Genomic DNA, 23,259 nt, shown 5'->3' with positions numbered 1-23,259 from the left:
CTTAGGTCACGATCTCACAGCTTGTGGGTTCAAGCCCCACATCAGGCTCTGTGCTGACAGCTCAGAGCCTGGAGCCTGCTTCAGATTCTGTCTTCCTCTCTCTCTGACCCTCTCCTGCTCATGCTCTGTTTCTCTCTGTGTCTCAATAATAAAATAAGACATTAAATTTTTTTTAAGAAATTTAAAATATATAAGTATGTTCCATACAATATTTGAGGCATATCTTCACTAAAAAATTGTTACAACTGAAATTCAATTTTAACTGGACGTCCTGTATTTTTATTAGCTAACCAGCTACTCTTTACTCTGACACCCTCTCTCCTAAAACTCCGAGAAACCCGGAAACACCGAGAAGACTCTTCCTGACTCCTCCTCTGCACCTAGTGGGGCTGGAGTCACTTCCGCCCTTGCTGCCCACACATGCTCCGGAAGTAATGTCATCCTGAGGCCGGCGCCTCAGACCTTTCTGAGGGAACTTCGCTGCCGCGTGATGTCCGGTAGTGACCCGAGAAATAAGTGCCCGCCACCACCTGGACCTGCCACTATCCTGTCCAAGGACGGCTTCCGTGGGCCCTCACACAGTCGACTTACCGCCCCACTACTCTGGGTCGCGGCTTCCGCTGCCGGAGACCGGAAGTATTCGCGGGCGGGCGGAGCGGAATCAGGAAGTGTGGCGTGAGAGGGGCGGAGTTGGGGTGCTGCCGGGCGAGAGCTGTCGTGGAGAGGGTGTGGGGTTAGTGCGAGTGGGGCTAAAGCATTTCCTCTGCTCCGACTTTTGGGAGGCTTGGGTGGAGTCATGTTCAGGCCTTACTGCTTTCATCTCTGCAATGGAGGCAATAATCTTTGACGCACAAATTGCCTTAAACGTCCCTTCCTTTATCCCGTAGGATCCCATCAGTCACCAAATACATTCCTTGCCCCTGTTAGGTGCCCGGCACTGGACTGAGCATAGGGACTGAGAGTTACAATTCCCCACAATTCACCCCTTCTGGAGCCAGATTAAATCATCCTGGCTCCCCGCCACCTCTCTAATCCCACAACTCTTTGTGTTCGCCCCTCTCCTCTTTGGCCAACCAAGGAACAGCTCAGACTCAATTGCGTGATCCTCGAGCACACAAGCTGAGTGTAAACACGAGTGACCCTGGGCCTCCCTTACTCTCTCCACTCTCAGCCTGTGTCCATCCTTGAGCCTGACTTGATACCTTTCCACATTCAAAAGACATGTCCTGATCAGACTCCAAAGACACAAAAGAGTAAATTTTTTTTAACTGATATTTTCTTGGGGAGTTTAGGGAGGGGGTTACATCACAAATCACACTGCAGACTTCCTAAACATTTTAAAACATATTTCCCCCTACCAGCTCCCTTTTGCAGCTGCCACATCTTTCCATAGGTCTCCAAACCATGCTCTGGTCTCATGAACTCCTCCTACCCACTTTCCAGCTATCTCCATGGATTTTTCTTTCCCTTTATAATAGAGGAACTTTTATTTCCTATCACTCTCTCCCAAACTTACCCACTCTATCATCAAAACAAAGGCACCTTCAGGAGAATCTGTCCTCCTTAGATGTGGGGAAATTGTCAATGCTTAAAATTTGTTTTTCCTTGCTGATAGTAAGCAGTCTGCATTCAGCATGCACTTATTCATTCCTCCATCATTTAACAGACATTCCCTGACCTTGTATGTAGGTCAAATGCTATAACTACTGGGATGAGTAAGAAATAGTACTTTGAGTTGAGAATTTTACTCTGCTTTCATAATTGCAGTCCCCAACTACTGGAGGGACTGTATATTTGAGTGCCTCTCTCATTATTTACTGCCAGAGACTCATGAACAGATACCATTTACTATGCCAATGCTGTTCTGTCAGACTGTAAGCAGGGGACTAATTATACCCATTTTTTAAATCCCCCTCCCACTACTCACAAGATGTATTTAACAGCAAGGTTTAAATGCCCACTGGAACTCTGAGTTCTTGGAAGGTGGCAATGTGGTCTAATTTATATTTGCATCTCTACGGCCTTACATAGACACTAATAAAAGCTGGAATTTTATTTTCTCCCACCCCCACTTTCTTTCTTTCTTTACTTATTTTTTTAATGAATTAACAAGAGAACAGTGAAGTACTCAGCTGCAAAGTGCTGCAGACCCAAAGTAGAAATAATTTCACAAAAGGAAAAGAAATGGTGGTGAAGAGAAGTAGGGGCCTTCATGAAGCAGTGGGATTTAGGTCTAAGAAAACAATTAGGCTCAGCAAAATGCATAGACATACCTTGATAGTAGGTATGAATATTCCTACAGTCTTTTTAAGTGCACTTTGACAGTAAGTATCGATGTCAAAAATGAGGGTGTGCCTGGGTGGCTCAGTCGGTTAGGTGTCTGGCTTCGGCTCAGGTCATGATCTCATGGCTCGTGGGTTTGAGCCCCACATCAGGCTCTGTGCTAACAGCTCAGACAGAGCCTGGAGCCTGCTTCAGATTCTGTGTCTCCTTCTTCTGCTCCTCCTCCACTTGCACACACACACACTCTCTCTGTCTCAGAAATAAACATTGAAAAAATTTTTAATTAAAAAAATGTGACAGGCAACTTCAGTACAAGGAAATAACTGGTTGTGTAGACAAAGATGATGTAGGGAAGGAAAAAGACTTTGTCCTCTTTTCTCTTAGGTTCAGTGCCTAAGGTCCTACTGACTAAACTGACGGAAAACAGATTAACAGAAGGGAAAAGTTTATGTCATATGTATATGGGGGGGCTCATAGAAATGAAGTAAAAACCCCAAAGAGGCCATTAGGCCAGAGAATTTATATGTACCAGTTTAAACAAAAAGCAATAAATTTGAAAGATATGACAAGACAAAAGACTTCTGAGGGTAATAAATTGTGGGAAACTGTACATATATATATAGGATTTATAATATGAGATATATATGGGACATATATGTGAGATATATATGTGGGGTGGATATATATATATATATATATATATATATATACACACACACACATATAACTAATGGAAGATAAGGATTGCTATTAGTAAAATTTGTTTGTACACGTTCACCTTGGCCTTGGCTCTCCCTCTCCTGGTAAAGGGAGGACTCTTTTGCATGGGAAATTTATGTCCTGCTTTTACATAGGAAAGAGAAGGGCAGGGAGCCTTTTCTGCATTTGTCCTGAAATTTCTTCAACTCAAGTTAATCCTTATGACAAAGTGGCATATTTTGGGGTGGCATATTCTGATCCCCTTTAAATAGACATGAGATATTCATCCCAGAGTTGTTGTGAGTATAAGGCAATCTAATATCCATTGAGAAGAGAATTTATACAAATAAGTTATAGTACTTCTAAACAGATATTTAAAATGATATAAAATAATGATTTAAATACTAAAAGTAATTAAATAATAATAATGATTTAAAATAATAAAGCTTAGATATGTGTTACTTTTTGCAATGCTATTTTATGTTAAAAAAAATAACTGTTGAAAAGATAATTTAAGGGATGCCTGACTGGCTCAGTCGATAGAGCATGTGACTTTTGTGATGTCAATAGAGAATGTGACTTTCGATCTCAAAAGTTGTGAGTTCAAGACCCACATTAGGCATAGAGCTTACTTTAAAAAAAAAAGAAAAGAAAAACAACCATATAAGTCAAATATATAAGCCTTCTGCATTAGTCAAGCAAGGTGAAGGAAGGCAGGCATGTACTGGGGTACATTACTCATACCCTGTTGAGGGAGGGTTTACTGAATTTATTCATCAGATTAAACTTTAATTTAAAAAAATTTTTAAGTTTATTTATCTTGAGAGCGAGAAAGGGATAGAGAGAATCCCAAGCAGACTCCGAGAGCCCAATGCGGGGCTTTAACTCAAGAACTGTGAGATTATGACCTGAGCCAATATCAAGAGTCAGATGATTAACCAATTGAGCCAGCCAGGCACCCCCCTGGATTAAGCTTTAATTTAAATGTTCCCTTTTAAAGTTTTCTTTTAATGTTTATTTATTTTTGAGAGAGAGAGAGAGAGAGAGAGAAACAGAACACAAGCTGGGGAGGGGCAGAGAGAGAGGGAGAGAAACAGAATCTGAGGCAGGCTCCAGGCACCGAGCTGTCAACACAGAGCCTGATGCAGGGCTTGAACTCACTAACTGAGAGATAATGACCTGAGCCAAAGTCAGATGCTTAACCAACTGAGCCACCCAGATGGCTCTAAAATGTTCCCTTTTAGAGCAAAGGAGGAGGTTTTACCTGGGTGATGTTAGGTCATCAGTGACCCGGGGAAGATGGCAGTAGTGGTCCCCATCTTCACTAACAGTGCTGAATCTCAGGGATTCAACATGGGTGAATATACCTACAACTCTGAAATCCGTACCTCCGCACCCTGCTCCATTCACACAAGCTCAAAGAGGTCATCAGGGTAGTGAATGGTACAAATTTGTGAGAACAGTGCTCAGTCTTGGGCTTTCTGACTTGGAACTTTGCTATAAATAAGCGCTGCTTGTTGAGGAAGCTGATCGCACATGATTGCAGCCATTTGAGGTTTCAGATGCCTGCGGAGGTTTGGAGTGTCAGTACACATTGCCAGCAGAGCCAGCAGCCATCCCCCTAAAGTACCTGTCTATCGACATTCACCGTTTTCCTCCAACCTCAAACCATGGTGGTGTGTACTAGTGTCATTCACCCCCGAAATCCAGTTCTCTCCCCTTCCAGCATTTCCTGGGCCTCTTATGGTTGAGAAGAGTCCTTCGACTAGTTATGGCCAATCAGTAGTGAGTAGAAGTGGTGTGGTTCATTTCTGGGCAGTTAACTGCCCAGGTGAGGCCTTCCTGAGCATTTTTCCCTTGGACTTGACAACTGATAACCTTCAAGATGGTGGCTTCTTTCCCAACCTAAAACCTGAGTGATGGATGGGAACAGCGATCCTGCCAACCCACAAAGGACAGGTATTGAAAGTAGAAAATAATCCTTTGATGTTTAAAGCTACTAAGATGTTGGGGGCACCTGGGTGGGTCAGCTGGTTAACCATCCGACATTGGCTCAGGTCATGATCTCACAGTTCGTGGGGTCGAGCCCTGCATCAGGCTCTGTGCTGAGAGGGTGAAGCCTGCTTCGGATTCTGTGTCTCCCTCTCTGTTTCCTCCCCCCACTCATGCTTTGTCTCTAAAAAATAAAAATTTGTTTAAATTTTAAAAAAGCTACTAAGATGTGGGGGTTTGTGTTATTGCACCTTAACCTGGCCTACACTGGTTGATATGCACACTTTATCCTGTTGCAACTTAGTGTCAGAAATCAAGACCTGCATCTTAGGATCTTGATCTACTCTTGATAGCAGATCATCTGGAAAATGTTAGTTCTCACTGGCATTCACCTTGCTAGATGCACCAAGAGAAAGAGCATCTTGCTGTATCTTCAAATTCAGGAGAATTTTATGCACTAATCAATACCACAAGCAGGAGCAAAGAGCAGAAGCCAGCGTTCGTGAGGAGACATTCTTTGCATTAGTCTTGGGATTCTGTGGTTGGGCAGATTTTTATTCAATCAGTTCATGTGGCCTCTGGGGTTCTCTTCCTTCACTACATTTTAATTGTGACTGGACAAAGATAAATGATTGCAAGAATTCAGGACCAGCAAGAAATGTAAGATTAATGTAGAACCAAAAGTAAAAATAGTGAATATGAACATGTTCAGTCTTTTCTCCAATAAGATATACTCAGTTTGGTTATTCAATCTAAAAACTATTGTGAATTATTATACTGCATCCATAAGAGAAACCTGTAAAATGTTCCACCGCCTTAAAATTCACTGTAAAAATAAAGCAGTGATTTTTTTTTTAATTTATGCAAAACCTGGGATAAGAGAGAGGTTCTCCATCATCAGTTCCAAACTGAAGACAGCTGCCTTCTCAGGGAGACACTCCTGGTGTCCATGGCCTCTCTTCCTCTTGTCCTCAACATCCTGGACTTCTTCCATAGCATTCAGCCCCTAATGCCTCACGGAGGTGGCACCGAGGGGTAAAGAGATCCCTCTTCAGGGCTTCTGGGGCCAGCTCTATAGTGAGTTTTCAGGAGCCTCCTCTTCCACCCTCCACCCCTGCTTTTGTCTCTGCAGCACTAGACACTTCTCCAGGGCAGGCCCAAGGTGTGTGCTCTGGGAAACCCTGGAGACACCAGAACTCCAAGGTGGGGTTGGATAGGGTCCCTGAGGCTGGAAGGAGTGCAGTTTTCTTTCTTTCTTTTTTAAGTTTTAAAATTTTATTTATTTTGAGAGAGAGCGAGTGAGTATGAGTGGCCATAGAAAGAGGGAGAATCCCAAGCAGGCTCTGCACTGTCACCACAGAGCCCCACACTGGGTTCAAACTTACAAACTGTGAGATCATGACCTGAGCTGAAATCAAGAGTCAGATGCTAAACCGGCTGAGCCACCCAGGCACCCCAGGAGTGGAGCTTTCTTGAGTGAAAGCTGTGAAACACCTTAAGGCTATTTTTCTTGCAAGGAGAGGTGAGGGGTATAAATGCACCCTTAAGCAGCACTGCTGTGACAGATCCAGGGATGCTAAAGCACTGCAGGTGGAATTGTCAGAAAGGAATTTTAAGCCTTTTGAAATAGTTCTGTATGTTTAGAGGCAGCGGCCCTGGGGCTCTACGCAGTTCTCCCTGGATCTGAGCAGTCTAGGCTTATCTGGGAAGAACCCATCCCTTCCTTCCAAAACAAAGAAGCATTGTTTACCAACAATGGACTTTGTTAAATGTCAATGATTACCTACCCTTTGCCCTAGAAACTGGGCTGGAACTTTCCAGTCCGAAGCAGAGTGTGAATCCAGACTCTACGCTTATTTGCTGTGTGACTTTGGGGAAGTTATTTAACCTCTCAGAACCTCTCAGTCTTCATCATTAAAATGGGGTTAAGAGGGGTGCCTAGGTGGCTCGGTTGGTTGAGCATCCAGCTTTGGCTCTGGTCATGATCTCACGGTTTGTGGGTTCGAGCCCCGCATCAGGCTCTGTGCTGACAGCGAGCTCAGAGCCTGGAGCCTGTCTTAAGATTCTGTGTCTCCCTCTCTCTTTGACTCTCCCCTGCTCATGCTGTCTCTTTCTCTCAAAAATAAATAAAACATTTAAAAGATTTTACTAAAATGTGGTTAAGAGCATTAAATAAACAATATGTTTAAAGTGCATGTAGAAAGGCTCAAAAGTGTGGCTGAGCCAGCTTATTGGGTGTGTGACCTGTGTAGTCACACAGAGAACCAAAGTCAGAAGGGTCCTGCACTTGAAGATTGAATACTGTCGAATATTCTACTGTTGCTGCCTTGCATTTCTTAACAATTTTTTGAGGAGGGGCCCATATTTGTATTCTGTACTAGGCCTTGAAAATTATGTAGTCGGTCTCAGACCCCATCCTTTCAGACCCCCTGGTCCTGGAGCTCAGGACCTCTCTGAGGAGGACCAGTGCTCCACACTGGGGGGAGCAGAGGTGGCACTGTGGTTCCAGGGCAGTACTGACGCTGTAATGAGAACATATGAACCTCCTGCAATGACAGGCATGTCCTGGCCCCTGGGCCCAGGAGAGCTCTTTAAGCAAGAGACCTAGAAACCCTCACTCACTCAGTACCTAAAGGCCACACCTGGAAGTCTGATCCCTTGGGGAAACTGAACACTGCATGTAATTCATGCATGGTACAAGCCACATGAATTATATAAAACCAGCCCCGGGTTCCTTGGGGGGAAAAATCAAATGTTCTAATCGTTTAAAATATTTTTAAGTATATATTAATTTGATCAACTGAAGGAAAAAACAGAAACAAAAAACAATAGAAAATATGTTTCACTGAATAAAATCACCGCTGAGGCTGCCTCTAATGCCAGAGAAAAGGTTTGTAGTTTCCATCTGATGTAAAATGTTACCTCCACGCATGGCCATCATTGTTTCCTGTAGGTGGTAAGTGAAATGAAGCATTCATTTAGCAAAAGCAGGCAATTTGTCAGGTGAGAAGTGGTTCTATGTGAACTGAGTGTGACAGCTGAAATGCGCTGTATGGAGTCACCAAGGGTTGCAATTGTGTTCCAACATTCTGCTTGACCTCTGTGGCAATTATGTTCGCATACACACATCCTTCCCAAAGAAGAGTCAGGTGACTAGTTATTGTTAGGGCTTGTTTAAGAAGTTGAGGGGGAGTAGTAAACCCAACCCCAGAGTGTGCCACTTGGGCATGTAGATTGTTTTGAACTGAAGGAAAGTAAGCTGACTCAGGAAAAGCTTACCTCTCCCTATACTGTCCAAAGAATTCAGATAGGGAGCCTGTAACAGGAAGAGAGCTGTTACCAGAGACCTATAGACAACAGTTTACATCAGAAACACTTATCTGCGGTAGGGCGCCTGGGTGGCTATTCCCTTGCCGTCCAACTCTTGAAATCTCAACTGTCATGATCCCACAGTTCATGGGGTTAAGCCCCACGTTGAGCCCCCCTTTGACAGTGCAGAGCCTGCTTGGGCTTCTTTCTGTCCAAATAAATAAATAAATAAATAAACAAACTTTTTTAAAATGCTGTTTAAAAAACCAGAAAATTTATCTGCCTGGTGTGGCAAACATTTGTTTACAGAACATTTGCTCTTCTCATCTTCTTGTGAATTGTCCTTCTCCCCCTTGAAGCCCTAGTTCCTACGGTTTTCTCCATGGCTCCGGATAGTATACAGACCTCAACTGCCAGGGCACCTGGCTGGCTCAGTCAGAAGAGCATGTGACTCTTGTATTTTTTTTATGTTTATTTATTTGTTTTGAGAGAGAGAGAGAAAGCTCGAATGCAAGTAGGGGAGGGGCAGAGAGAGAGGGACAGGGAGAATCCTAAGCAAGGATTCTGCCCTGTCAGCACAAAGCAGGACTCAGGCCTTGATCTCACGGTTCATGTGATTATGACCTGAGCCAAAATCAAGAGTCAGACACTTAATCGACTGAGCCACTGAGGTGCACCAAGAGCATGACTCTTGATCTCAGGATGGTGAGTTCGAGTCCCATGTTGGCTATAAAGATTATTTTAAATGAATAAATAAAAATGTTAAAAACCAACCAACCAACAAACAAAAAACCTCAGGTGTCTGACTGCCTGAAGGAGCCAAGGGCAGGCTACCCCAAAATATGCCACTTGGGCATATTGATTATTTTAAATAAAATTGACTGAAGAAACAGCCTCTGCAGGAAGGACACTCAGACTCTCTTCTGTCCCCCTGAAAGAGAAAATAAATCTCCCAGATGAAGGGTACCTTCCCTGTACCAGGTGCTAAAGAGACACCCTTCTCACCAGAGATGGGAAATTCAGAGCCCAGAAGGTTGTATAAATAACTGTTACTTTTTACTAATTTATGAACCCGCCCAAATTCTGTTTAGAAATTCTTACTAACTGAGGCTCCCAAAGTTAAATTTTCTTTGTTATGTCAATTCCTCACAGATTTATTGTCTCTTTGTCTAAAAAGTATGAAAACTGCTTGCCTTGGTCATTTCTTGAAGTCTCAATTCCATAACTGGGCTTCTGTATACGTGTAATGAAACTCTGGTATTTTCTCCTGTTAATCTGTCACATGTCAATTTAATTCCTAGTCCAACTGGAAGATGTTGAGAGTAGAAAAGAATTTTTCCTTCTCTTCAGTTGGTGTGTAGTTGGCAGGTACTTTAATTCACTGGACATCACTCGCTCCAGACATCTGACATCCAACTGGCAAAAGGTAAGATCTCTTACCATGTCCGCCTCCTGGAATCTCTAGAGTCCAATGGAGCTAGAGTGGTGAGAATCTTTTTTTTCTTCCTCTAAATTTAGATTAGCAGTAGAAAATATTGTGGAACTAGTTCCTTGGGCAACTGGAGCTGCCTCAGAGACTGGTGAGTTAAACGTACTCATCAGGCTGGCATCCATTTAGACAAACTTTGCTGTGGATCCTCTATGTAAAAATATAATGAGGTTTCTCGTTTTGTTCTGTGCCCTGAGTTTGGCTTTGTGGCCCATTAGAATATCCTCTCTGGTTTCTGCCTTCAGGAGGATACACTTCCTGGGGTGCACTTAGGTGGCCTGTCCAATAGAGACACATAGTTACAAACTGCACTCTCTGGCCAGGCCAGCTCCCAGGGGAATTTGTCATAAAAGATTCTGGCCCATAAAGGGCCTTTGTTGTCCAAGCTTCATTGCTTATCAGTGTTAGAAAAATCCCATTCCCAATAGCACCTGCCCAGTGTCAAAAATTAGAGGGTCTGTGACTGGAGGCATCTGACCATTTCATGGGAGACTGGAGACATCCTTACCTCCTGTGCAACAGAGGTCTTTGTTCTTGGACTAATTTTGGGAGTGAACTTTTGGATCATAGGGGCTGTATCATCTATGCCCTCTCTGGGCACCTCCTTGTATCTTTTGTTAAACCATTAAAAGGCTTGTTGGTTTGAGTCCCTATTAATAGATCCTACTTACTCATCAATGGCCAGACAATAAATCCTTTAAATTGACTATATTTGAAATTTAAAAATCCTGTATAAAGAACTCTCAATTGTCTTATTAAAATAATGGCTAGGCATAAGGACTCCCTTGACAGAATAAAAATTAGACTTAAGATGAATAAATGACCACATCCAAGCTAAATTCCCTTTCTTAAAATCCAGATTTCAAATCTGCCTATTTTAACTTCCCTTTCCCTACAAGATTTGCAGAGATCATTCCAGCTTAATCTCTAGGTTCAAAATACACAGGCTACTCTTGTACATGCTGAAAGCCAGAAAGTGAGTTTAGCAGAAGCAACTGGGACAGGCAGTAGGGCTCACTTTGCTGTGATCAGGTCTGCCGGCTTCAGGCATTTCTATGCAATAACCTTCACAGATGTATCCTAGACAAGCGCCCCCCCACACCGTGCCCCCCACTTCAAAGAATTCATATCCCTTGAACAGCAGCAGATCTTTTGAATTATAAAGCCCTTTTTCTTCCACTTTCAAAAGATCCTACCAAATTTAGAAAGGAATTAGAAAGATTAGTTTCTATTCACAACCCTACTCACAGAGACCTTGACTGGCTGCTAAGGAAAGGGAGTTCTTTGGGACCCAAGATTAAACTGGTTATTAGACAGGCCAGACTGCCCCCTGGAAAAAAAAAAACCCTTCACAAAAGAAACAGGTGATCAAAATTTCTCCTAGGCTCTCCTACAAATGATCTGCAAAAGGCCAGTATTCAGAGATAAACAGAAGCCTAGGTTAAATTGTGTAGTCAGTACTCAGAAAGAAGGGTTTTGTTAAAATGTTTTTATGCAGACTTTACAAAGGCATAAATCTTTTGATTCTCATTTTAGTTTAAAAAAAATCTTCGTGATATAAAGAAACACATTTAGTTTAAAAGGTGGGCCAAAAAATAAAAAAATGAATTAAAAAAATAAAAATAAAAATAAAAGGTGGGCCAATCCCTTGATATTCAGGCTATAATCCAGTTCTTTGGGGAATTAAAAATGCCTTGTTTTACAAATGTCTATAAAAAATAAGAAATTCAACCCTAGAAACAAGTCACAGCCGACCTATCTTTACAAACCTCACCAATTTCTCTAAAATGTTTATGGATATTATGCTTTTTAAAAAAGTAGGCCCTACACCCAGTGTGGGGTTTAGACAACCTGAGATCAAGAGTCACATACTCTACCAGCTGAGCCAGCCAGGTGCCCCTATTTATGGATAAAAGATCAAGATACTGGAACAAAATTGTCCTATACTTAGGGGGAAAAAAACTTATGTTCTGTTTCTGCCCCTTAAAGTTATTAATCTTCTGTCCTTGAAATGACATAGCCCACAACTGCCTGAGAATAAAGGGGAAAAAGGAGCGAGGGGAGTAGACCTTTTAAAATACAAGCTGCTAAAAGGGCTCTTTTAATGGCACCTCTGATAACAGGCAGATATGCTCCAAATATCCACCTCAGAGAAAACATGAATACTTTCTGTAAATTTACTACCCCCATCTTCTCTAAGACTTAATAGCCATTCATTGAAATGCAAACTTCAGAGAAAAGTTTTTCATCAGAAAGAGAGATAAGGGGCAACCTGGGTGGCTCAGTAGGTTAAGCATCCAACTCTTGATTTCAGCTCAGGTCATGATCTCACAGTTTCCTGTGTTTGAGCCCCAGGTCCAGCTCTGCACTGACAGCACAAGCCTGCAGATTCTCCCTCTCTGCCCCTCCCCTGCTGGCACTCTCTTTTCTCAAAAAATAAATAATAAATTAAAAACTTTATAAAAAATTACTTGAAAACGAGAGAGAAAAGTATTTGGAAATTGGGGCCTTAATATAAATATTTAGTTTTTTAAAAAAAAAAGCTATGAGGGGCACCTGGGTGGCTCGTGGGACTTTGGCTCAGGTCATGATCTCTGGGTTCTTAAGTTTGAGTCCTGCATCCGGCTCTGTGCTGACAGCTCAGAGCCTGGAGCCTGCTTCAGATTCTGTGTCTCCCACTCTGTGTCCCTCCTCCATTCAGCATTCTCTTTCTCCCTCTCTCTCTTTCTCTCAAAATAAATAAAATAAACTTAAAAAGAGTTTAGAAAAAAACTCTATAATTAAAAAAGCTATGAGATTTTTGTTTGCATCTTGTCTATGTATATATGTCCATTATACGTTGTAAATGTGAGAGATTTGTCTACCTCTCAATGATCTTGCTAAAATGAACTTGTAAAAGAGCCCTATTTGAAGAGCTCTTGAAGCACGTGCTTCTAAAGACTGAACATTCTAAAACTCAGAAATCTAGAAACCAACCCAAATGTTTTTCAAGTTCATGTGATCTGGGAAAATATTTGGTACTAAAGCTATGTCTTTAAAGATAACAGTATTAAAATTATAACTTATTCTTTTTTAATTTATTTTTTTATTTTAGAGCAAATGTGCAAGCAGGGATGAGGAGAATAGGGAGAGAGAAATCCCAAGCAGACTCCATGTTCAGCAAGGATCCCAACGCAGGGCTCCATCCCAAGACCCCAGGACCATGACCTAAGCCTAAATCAAGGGTCGGATGCTCAATTAACTGAGCCACCCAGGGACCCCTAAATCTCTTATTCTGCCTGTGTTTACTTAAAGTCAAATAAGCTGATGTTACCTCTGTTATAAATTGTTTAAAGTAATAGTTTGGAAGGATGACTAACCGAAGTCTGAAAGTTTTTATGGGTAATCTAAGCATAATTTTCAAGAACAAGTAAATTAAATAGATGTAAATAAGATAAAAAGGTTTTGGGTAAATTTCTAAAATAGCTTCTCCAGGGTGCCTGGGTGGCTCAGTCAGTTAAGCGTCTGGCTTCAGCTCAGGTCATGATCTCACGGTTCCTGGGTTTGAGCCCCGCGTCAGGCTCTGTGCTGACAGCTAGCTCAGAGCCTGGAACCTGCTTCAGATTCTGTATCTCCCTCTTTCTCTGACCCTCTCCTGCTCACACTGTCTCTCTCTGTCTCTCAAAAATAAATAAAAAACACTTTAAAATTTTAAAAAATGTTTCTCCAAATCTTTTTGGTAACATGAAAGATTAACATTTTGCTAAGGTAGGGGCACCTGGGTGACTCAGTTGGTTAGGGGTCTGACTCGATTTCAGCTCAGGTCATGATCTCACAGTTTGGGAGATGGAGCTTGGGGTAGGGCTCTGGGCTGACAGTGAGGAGCCTGCTTGGGATTCTCTCTCTCCCTCTCTCTCTCTGCCCCTCCCCCGCTTGCATGTGCATGCACTCGTGTGCTGTCTCTCAAAATAAATAAATAAACATTAAACAAAATTTGGTAAAATAAATAATTCATTTAATATCTAAATCATTTCCAAATAAGATCAACATTATAAAGATTAAGTACTGAACATAAGTTTATATAATTTTGTCTTATTACAAAGAAACTAAAGATAAATTTGGGTCTGTTAGAAAACCTATTTTGAGCTCTAATGAAGGATTGTACTGTAAAGAGACACATATTTCTAAATTATGAAATGTATTCATAAATTTACCAATCTAAGGTGTTCTGGTGTAACAGTTCACAATTGCTTGCTACTTAGTTTTCACTAGAAATTAAGGCTTCTAAGAGTTAAGAATTCTAACAAATATAATTAAGACAGCTGGAAATAATAAGGGAAACAATTCTGTCCACAGGAAAGTAAGATATAAGTAAGACTTTTGGTAAGAAAAGTATGAGATGGGGAGCCTGGGTGGCTCAGTCAGCTAAGGGATTGACTTTGGTTCAGGTCATGATCTCACAGTTCGTGAGTTTGAGTCCTGCATCCTGCTATCAGGCATGGCCAGCTTCAGATCATGTGTCTCCCTCTCTTCAGCCCTGCCCCTCCTCTCTCTGTCTCTATCAAAAATAAACACATGAAAATTTATTTAAAAAGAAAAGAAAAATATATAAAGAGTGGGAACACATTTTCATTGAGGGGAAAGAATATAATTTTGTTCTAAAGTGAGGCTGGTTATTTAAAGAAGAAAAACTTAGGACAAAACTGAATGTAAAAGAAATTGTAGAAGTTTATGAAGAAAAGAACCTGTGGAAAGAAATTTATGTGTGATCTGTAATGGCCACTTAGAATAAATTTATTTAAAATGAGTTTTAGGGGCACCTGGGTGCCTCAATCAGTTGAGTGACGGACTCTTGATCTCAGCTTGGGTCATGATCTCATGGTTCCTAAGTCTGGGCCACACATCAGGCTCTGCACTGATAGTGTGGAGGCTGCTTAGGACTCTCTCCTTCTCTCTCTGCCTCTCCCACACTCCTACTCACTCTCTCTCTCTCTCTCTCTCTCTCTCAAATAAATAAACTTTAAAAACAGTAATAAAGGAGTGCCTGGCTGCCTCAGTCGGTTAAGTGTCCGAATTTGGCTCAGGTCATGATCTCACAATTAATGGGTTCCAGCCCCACATTGGGCTCTGTGCTGACAGCTCAGAGCCTGGAGCCCGCTTCAGATTTGTGTCTCTCTCTTTCTGCCCCTCCTCCCTCCTCTATGTTTCTCTCTCAAATATAAACATTAAAAAATTTAATAATAAAAAATAATGAGTTTTAGGGATGCATGGCTGGCTCAGTTGGTGGAGCGTGCAACTCTTGATCTCAGGGTTGTAACTTCTTGGTGGCTCAGTCAGTTAAGCATCTGACTCTTGATTTCAGCTCAGGTCATGATTTCAGTGTGTGGGTTCAAGCCCTACATCAGGCTCCACAATGACAGTGCAAACTCTGCTTAGGATTCTCTCTCTCTCCCTGTCTACCTGCCCCCACCCCTGCTTGGGCTCACACATGCTCACTCACGCTCTCTCCCTCTCTCTCAAAAAAAAAAAAAATAATAAGTAAACTTTTTAAAAAAAAGAAAGAAGGCCACTTCCTAGCAGGTGTAGGAACTCAGGATATTTTGGGGACCTCGAAAAGAGAGGTATTAACCCAGATCTATAAGTATTGCAGGTTAAGTCTGATGGCAAGTATTTGGCTTGGCTTCTGGCTTCAGGAGGCTAAGAGTTCAACCTCGAGGGGTGCCTGGCTGGCTCAGTAGGTAGAGCATGTGTCTCCTGATCTCAGGGTCAGGAGTTCAAACCCCATGCTGAGTGTAAAACTTAAGAATAATAAAATTCAAAGATGCATTAAAAAGGAATTTCAAGCTAGAGATTCCTTAAAAAAATTCCAGCAAAGCAGGTTTAAAAAAGCCTATATGACCAATCACTATTTTTGCTGCAGTTATAAAGAATCAGGCCAAGTTTTCTGAAACTTGACTTACTTTGTAAATAAAATAATCTTTTTTTAAGTTTTATTTATTTAAGTAATCTCTACGCCAAATGTAGGGCTCAAACTCACAACCCTGAGATCGAGAGTTGCATGCTCTTCCGCTGAGCCAGCCAGGTACCCTGCAGACTAATTAATGTTAATCTGACTATATTTGGTAAAAAGGAGGGTGATCATAGAGAGAAAAATTATGTTCCAATAACACACCTGTGTAAATATGAGATTCTAATACAGCTTATTATAAACTGGACTAGATCCTGATTGCCTCTAGTTTCTTTCAATGCCTATCTACATCTTTCCAAACTAATGGTTTTTATTTTTTCCCATCTTTTGACTTGGAATCATTATCATTTGATAACTAACACTGTTCATTTTCCTGAAGCCTTGAAAACTAAATATGAATGACTTGATGTAAACTTCAGAAAAATCGCCACAACAACTTACATATAGATTATCTTTATGCCTGTTGCTCTGTGGGCCTCTCAGAGGTCACCAGAGACTCTGGAACTACCAGGAAACCAGGAAACTCTGTCAAACTGCCTCTGCCTGCTCTATCAGAATGAGACTTCCAGCCTGACATCTAGAAACCTTGGCTGGCCTAAAAACTCAAAAACTGATTTATAACTTCATCAAATCATTAACCACCATTTTTCTTTTCTTTTCATAGGAATGCCTCTTATTTAATACCTTACGTAAATCATAGGCTTAATTTTGTTAATGTTTTATTTATTTTTGAGAGAGAGAGAGAGAGACAGACAGACAGACAGCGTGAACAGGGGAGGGGCAGAGAGAGAAGGAGACACAGAATTCGAAGACAGGCTTCCAGCTCTGAGCTAGCTGTCAGCACAGAGCCCGACGCGGGGCTCGAACCCACAAACCATGAGATCATGACCTGAGCCGAAGCCAGATGTTCAACCGACTGAGCCACCCAGGTTGTCTCTAATTTTTAAAAACACACCTGCATCATTACCTCCTGAAATTAGTTTAGCTGAACTGACCTATTGTCAAGACTAAGAGACTGATTCAACAAGATGGAATAATATACCAGCTTAACTCTGAATGTGTGAAATTTCCAGGCAAGTTTCTAAGGAAGGAACTGTAGGGGTCAAGGGGAGGCTACCCCAAAATGTGCCACTTGGGTATATTGATTATTTTAAATAAAATTGACTGAAGAAACAGCTTCTGCAGGAAGGACACTCAGACTCCCCCTCTGTCCCCCTGAAAGAGAAAATAAATCTCACAGGTGAAGGGTACCCTCCCTGTACCAGGAACTAAGGAGACAAAGAGACACCCCTCTCACCAGAGATGGGAAATTCAGAGCCCAGAAGGCTGTATAAGTAACTCTTGTAACTTTTTACTAATTTATGAGTCCAGCCCAAATTCTGTTTAGAATTCCTTACTCATAATTGAAGCTCCCAAAGTTAAGTTTTCTTTGTTCTGTCAATTCCTCACAGATTTATTGTCTCTTTGTCTAAAAAGTATGAAAACTGCCTGCCTTGGTCATTTCTTGAAATCTCAATTCCATAACTGGGCTTCTGTACACGTCTAATAAAACTTTGGGTTTTTTCTACTGTTAATTTGTCTCATGTCAGCTTAATTCTTAGTCCAGCTGGAAGATCTTGAGAGTAGAGAATTTTTCCTTCCTTTCATGCCTTTGAGTCTGTCTTTGTGGGGCTCCCATACCTACGTAAGTAATTACATTTGTTTTTCTCCTATTTTTTTAAACATTTGTTTTTATTTATTTTAAAATTTTATTTATTTTTGAGACAGGGAGACAGAAAGCACAGTGGGGGAGGAGCAGAGAGGGAGGGAGGGGTAGAGAGAGAGAGCAAGAGAGAGAGAGAATCCCAAGCAGCCTCCACACTGTCCACATGGAGCCCAAGGTGGTACTTGAACCCATGAACCATGAGATCATTACTTGAACAGAAGTCAGACACTTAACTGAGCCACCCAGGTACCCCTTGACTTTTTTTTTTAATATGTTTATTTTTCAGAGAGAGCAAGTGGAGAGGGGCAGAGAGAGGGGGAGACAGAGAATCTGAAGCTGGCTCCATGAGGTTAGCTCGAGTGACTGAGCTGAAATCAAGAGTCGGACACTTTACCTACTGAGCCTCCTGGGTGCCCCCATTATTTGACTTTTTGACAGGTTCTCAGGCAAGGCTGCTGGCTGCTGTTCCTAAGACCACACATTGAGACCAGTGGTTTAGACTAATGAGGATTTATCTCAGAGGAGTAGGGTCAACTCTTGGGAAAGGCATTGACTGCTATCCAGAGAGGGGAGGAATACCCATCAGAAAAGAGCCAAGAGGAGGAAATTGTTGGGCAGGGAACCATACGTAGCCAAAAAACAGCTAGGAAGAGAAAAGGAGTGTGTCCAGAGTGTGTGAAGAATGTCAGAAAGGAAGATGTCAAGAGAGCCATGCAGGAGAGATTTGGAGGGGTCAACAGCATTAATGTTACATAGCAACAGGAAGGTAAGCACTGAAAAGTGACCCTTGGAATGGACTACTAAACTATCTTTAGTGATCTTAGCAAAAGCAGTTTTACTTTGAAGACAACACATAGGAACAGTTATACAAATGCAAAAATATTTACATATCATTATCTGCTACTGATGCCAAGCAATAGCACTAATTTCTAGGGCTGGGATTGGTTTTCCTGGAATCCAGGTAACTAGGTGAGCAGTAAGAAGAGACAATGGAGTTTTGGTTTACTGCTAAACAATGAAGTAAGTTTACGGAGATAGAACTCAGTATTCTGAGCTCAAAGTTCAAACAGCCACATCCTGAGTCCTAAGTTAGAGGAGAGGTCATGATTGTGGGGAACGGTTTACATACCCCCAGCTATTTGCCTCATCTCTTTGTCCACACATCTGTCTCTGCATATGTTCAAATATGTCTACTTGTCCATCAACTCCCACGTACTCCTCTCTATGCACATTTATTGTCAATCTTCACTAGGTATCTACAGACAAATCCACGTTCCGACACTTGCGACTGGAATACCTCTCTTGGCCTCCATTTTCACATTTATAAAATACAGATAATTGTGGGGTGCTTGGGTGGCTCAGTCAGTTAAGCATCTGACTTCAGCTCAGGTCATGATCTCACGATTTGTAAGTTCAAGCCCCACGTTGGGCTCTGTGCTGACAGCTCAGAGCCTGGAGCCTGCTTTGCATTCTGTGTCTCCTGTCTCTGCTCCTCCCCATCTCACTCTCGCTCACTCTCTCTTAAAAATAGATAAACATTTTAAAAATTAAAAAAATAAAATACAGGTAATTGCATCTCTAATAGAGTTGTAAGGATTAAGTGAGAGATCACGTGTATAAATAAAAATACATATGCATGTAAGGTAATTGTTATTATGGCTACACACCCTTTACTTTCTCCACATGTAACGCTGCCAGCTAGTGATTAATTTTCAACTGTTGGATGGCTACAGTTTTTAAAATATATTTATGCTCTTTAATTCCAACTACATGACATTCTGGAAGAAGGAAAACTATGAAGACTCTATAAAGATCAGGGTTTGCCAGGAGTTGTAGGGGTGGTAGGGATGAATCAGTGAAGCACAGAGGATTTTTTAGGGCTGGGAAAATATTCTCTGTGATACCATAATGATGGATACTTGTCATTATGTTTGTCCAAACCCACAGAATGTATAAAACCAAGAGTGAGCCCTAATGTAAATTATAAAGCTAGGGAGATTTTAATGTGTCAGTGTAGGTTCATCCCTCATAACCAGGATATCACTCTAGTGGGTGGTGTTGATAATGGGGGCTGCTAAGAATGTGCGGGGGCAAGGAGTACACAGGACATGTCTGTGTCTTCCTTTTAATTTGATGTTAGCTTACAAGTGCTCTAAAAAAATTAAGTCTTAGAAGAAAAAGAGGAAGAGAGAATCTGGAAAAAAGATAAAGGGGCCAATCAAATATCTGACACCCTTTGGTTAAATTCACCTATTCAATTAAAAATACAAATTGACCCAGGGGTGCCTGGGTGACTCAGTTGGTTGAGTGTCTGACTCATGATTTCAGCTCAGGTCATGATCTCAGGGTCATGGGATAAGCCCCATGTTAGGTTCCCAGATGGGTGTGGAGTGTGCTTGGAATTCTCTCTCTCTGGCCCTCTCCCCTGCTCACTCCCTCCTCTCTCTCAAAAACAAACAAACAAACAAAAAACCCCAAAATAACAAAAAAACAAATTGAGCCAGAATCTGGCTGGACCCTAGATAAAATGGGAAGCAAAATTACTTCACAAACACATGATGAAATCTTATGTAGCCGTTCAAGATGTTCTGTACTTATTGACCTAGAAGATGTTCATACTATTGGATTAAAAGAGTAGATTATAAATATTAAATTATGAGCCCATTAAAAATATATTTCAATTCATATATTCCAAAATCTGAAAGGTTCTACATCAAAATGGTAAAATTTATGCCATATATATTTTACCCTAATAAAAACCAATGTAACAGCAGTTACTTCTGATGCTAGGTTTGTTTTTCTTGTCACTAATTTGTATTTTTTACTTTTTCTGCAATGAATATGTATTTGCTTGTGTGAAAACTAAGTAAATCAATGAAATAATGATTTTGTTTTACATTTATTTATTTATTTTGAGGGAGGGGGAGAGGGAGAGAAAGAGGAGAGAGAACAAGTGGGGGAGGGGCAGAGAGACAGGGAGAGAGGGATTCCCAAGCAGGCTCTGCAGAGACCGACCTCACAAACCACAAGATCATGACCTGAGCTGAAGTCAAGAATCGGACCCTTAGCTGACTGAGCCACCCAGGTATCCTGATTTCTTTTTTTAAAGAAGGCTTCATGCCCAACATGGGGGTTGAACTCACAACCCTGAGATTGAAAGTCACATGCTCTACTGACTGAGCCAGCTAGGCACCCCAAATAAATAATGATTTAAAAGAAAAGGAAAAGGGGGCACCTGAGTGGCTCAGTCGGTTAAGTGTCCAACTTCAGCCCATGTCATGATCATAAGGTTTGTGTGTTCCAGCCCCGTGTCAGGCTCTGTGCTGACAGCTCAGGGTCTGGAGCCTGCTTCAGATTCTGTCTCCCCTTCTCTCTGCCCCTCCCCTGCTCATGCTCTGTCTCTGTGTCTCAACGTTTAAAAAAAAAATTTTTTTTTAATAAAAGGAAAAATAAAAACTTAAGTCTGATGCTCTTCAAGAAGTTTGATGTACTTCTGACTGCAGCATTCCCATCTACCCATCCCCCACTGGAGCCAGCCTTTCTGGGTCACCTTTTAAAGTCCAGCCTTTAAGGCACTCTTGGACTGAAAGCTAGGAAAGCCCCACTCTAACATGGCAGGAAACCAGACACGGAATGTGAAACAGGCTGAGCCATTTCAGGACACTCTTAAAATATGATAAAATGACTTTTCCATCCCCAAAATAATTCAGGGAGTCAAGTCTTGGGAGGAAACTTCAGTCTTAAGAATGAAATCTGGGAAAGGTACAGGGAGTACAAAACTCGAAAAGATTTTCTTAAAGCTGACAACATTCAGTTGTTTTTATCTCTGGTTGTTTTTCTCCCCCATTGGTTAAAAGGGATCAAACAAATGGCATCTCACTTGCTGTATTCACTTCTTGAAAGTTCCAGGACATGGCACCAAATCTGTCGTTATTGCAATTTAACCATTCAAAACAGACTCTACAACAGCCTTTCCAGCCAGTGAAATAAAGAAGCAGGAATTGCTGGGAAGTGAGAGCTCTAGGGCACAGAAGACTTTTCTTCCAATGCTTTGCAGTTTGGAAAGTTGCCATCCATTCAGGTTTCACTCAAACAGGCTTTTGCCAGATCTCAGAACAAATTGTAGCCAGAAGTTCTGCTCTTTGTCAGAAGGCAATTGCAGCCTAGACTTAGCCAGGACCTTGCCCTCTCTCTTCAAAGAACAACTTTTCTTTATGTGTAGGGATCCTGGCTCTCCTTTCACCCAGGGACATCCCTTAGTTCTTTCTAGAAAGACTCAACTATCCCAGGGTTTCTGCTTTGTTTTTATCATTGTCCAGGTTATATGTGAATCTTTGGATATCACATCTTCTTAATATCAGTGATTTTAATGTTTAAGTCTTTCCCTTTCCTCCTTCTTTAACCACTGCATTAGCAAGCAAAATAAACAGGCCTGTCTCCATTGTTAGAGAACTCAGGCAATTAATCTTTGAGTTGCTGCCCACAAGTTAGAGATCTATGAACTCTCATAGGTTGCCCTGAGTTTGACCTCTTGTAGAGAAAGTTAAAGGCAAGGTGCCTGCCTGGTACCTATTTTGTGATCAGATATCGCTTCCTTTGTTAGGGATCAACTTTCCTTCCTTTTAAGGCAAAGAATCTCTTAAACGAACCAGTGGGTAATAAAACTGTTTTACATCTTGAATGTGGTGGTGGTCGCACGACTGAACATGAGTGTCAAAACTTATAAAACTATCCATTTAAAAGGCCAGTTTTTACTGTGCTTAAATTATACCTCAATTTAGAACACCACCACCAATTTGGTTTACTAACATGGAAAAATGTGCAAAATACAATACTAAGCTGGGGGCGGGGGATGATGGTTGCATTTAAAAAGCTTAAGTAGATATATGAATAAGGAGGAGGAAATCGGGAGAACTTAATTTGTTGAATATGAGATAACTTCGTTTTTTAAAAATGTCTTTGTAATCGATGCTATGAGTTTTGATGCTGTAAGTACGTCTTAAAACTTAAAGGTGAGTGTTTATGAAAATGTGTGGAGCTATACACTTAACATTAGTCCACTTTATTCACTTTACGTTGTATCTCAATTAAAAAGTTTTTAAAGAAGTCTTAAAGGAAAGTTCTGGGCAGTAGTCACAACGGTGTATATCCAAATGAAAAAAAAAGTCACTTAAAATGTGTGCAGTCGACCGTATAATACATCTCCAAAAAACGAACACCCCCCCCCCCCCCAAATCCTGAAATTGAAACTATGCTTGCACTGTGATGCACTAGCAGTCAAAGCCCGCCAGCAGTCAGTGCACTAACTCACCCCCAGGCCTCCGCTCCAGTGGCGTAGCCGACCCCCGCAGTACCTGCTCCCAGTGGACCGGGATCCCTCACAAAAGCCACCGGCTTCCGGGCACCTTCGGGCTTCCCTCCCACCACGGGGAAGGCCGTGGACATTCCCGCCCCTCGCGCCTCACTGCCCGTCAGGGAATCGCCGCCTCGGGCCACACCACTACTCCATTCCTCGGCGGCCGCACTGACGTCACCGCCCCACCGCCCCCCAAGGGGCCGCCTGTCCGCCCCGCCCCCTTTCCCGGCGTGCGCCTCGGTGAGGTTCCTCGCCCTCAGCTTCTGCCTGTCGTCCAAGATGGCGGACACAATGAGCCGGCGCCGCGCCGGTTGGCCCTGAGGCGACTGTGAGGAGGAACGGTCCGCGAGATCCCGTAGTCCCGGCAGAAGAGCGCCGCACGTGCAGGAGGAGAGAGAGGTGGAGGCGGCCCGACTGTTGGCCGCTTTTCCGCTCGCCGCCGGCGCGGCGCCCGCCCCGCCCGGGTCGGTCCCTCGGCA

General features: G+C 42.1%; 2 protein-coding genes across 4 annotated transcripts in view; one reads left to right on the top strand and one right to left on the bottom strand.

The window, feature by feature from the left end:
• Positions 1-22,936, bottom strand: part of GLYCTK (glycerate kinase) — a 27,883-nt gene extending 4,947 nt beyond the window's left edge. Inside the window, exons 1-2 of one of the 3 annotated variants that reach the window (XM_029917153.1) lie at positions 22,779-22,936; positions 592-712 (exon numbers count right to left, since the gene is read on the bottom strand). In XM_029917153.1, the coding sequence (XP_029773013.1) occupies positions 592-712; positions 22,779-22,869 (212 nt within the window). In that variant the 5' untranslated portion in view covers positions 22,870-22,936. Of the gene's footprint in view, positions 1-591; positions 713-2,273; positions 2,416-22,735 lie in introns of those variants that run through there. The other 2 variants (XM_029917148.1, XM_029917149.1) reach the window with 2 other exon arrangements.
• Positions 22,937-23,059: 123 nt separating this feature from the next.
• WDR82 (WD repeat domain 82) overlaps positions 23,060-23,259 on the top strand; it is an 18,479-nt gene continuing 18,279 nt past the window's right edge. The window contains exon 1 of the mRNA XM_029917878.1: positions 23,060-23,086. Coding sequence (XP_029773738.1) covers positions 23,060-23,086 — 27 coding nt within the window. The remainder of the gene's footprint in view (positions 23,087-23,259) is intronic.

The sequence above is a fragment of the Suricata suricatta genome, chromosome 12 (assembly GCF_006229205.1).
Source record: "Suricata suricatta isolate VVHF042 chromosome 12, meerkat_22Aug2017_6uvM2_HiC, whole genome shotgun sequence".
Classification (NCBI taxonomy): domain Eukaryota; kingdom Metazoa; phylum Chordata; class Mammalia; order Carnivora; family Herpestidae; genus Suricata; species Suricata suricatta.
Note: the sequence above shows the minus strand (reverse complement) of the source record. Positions and strands in the feature narration are given on the sequence as shown.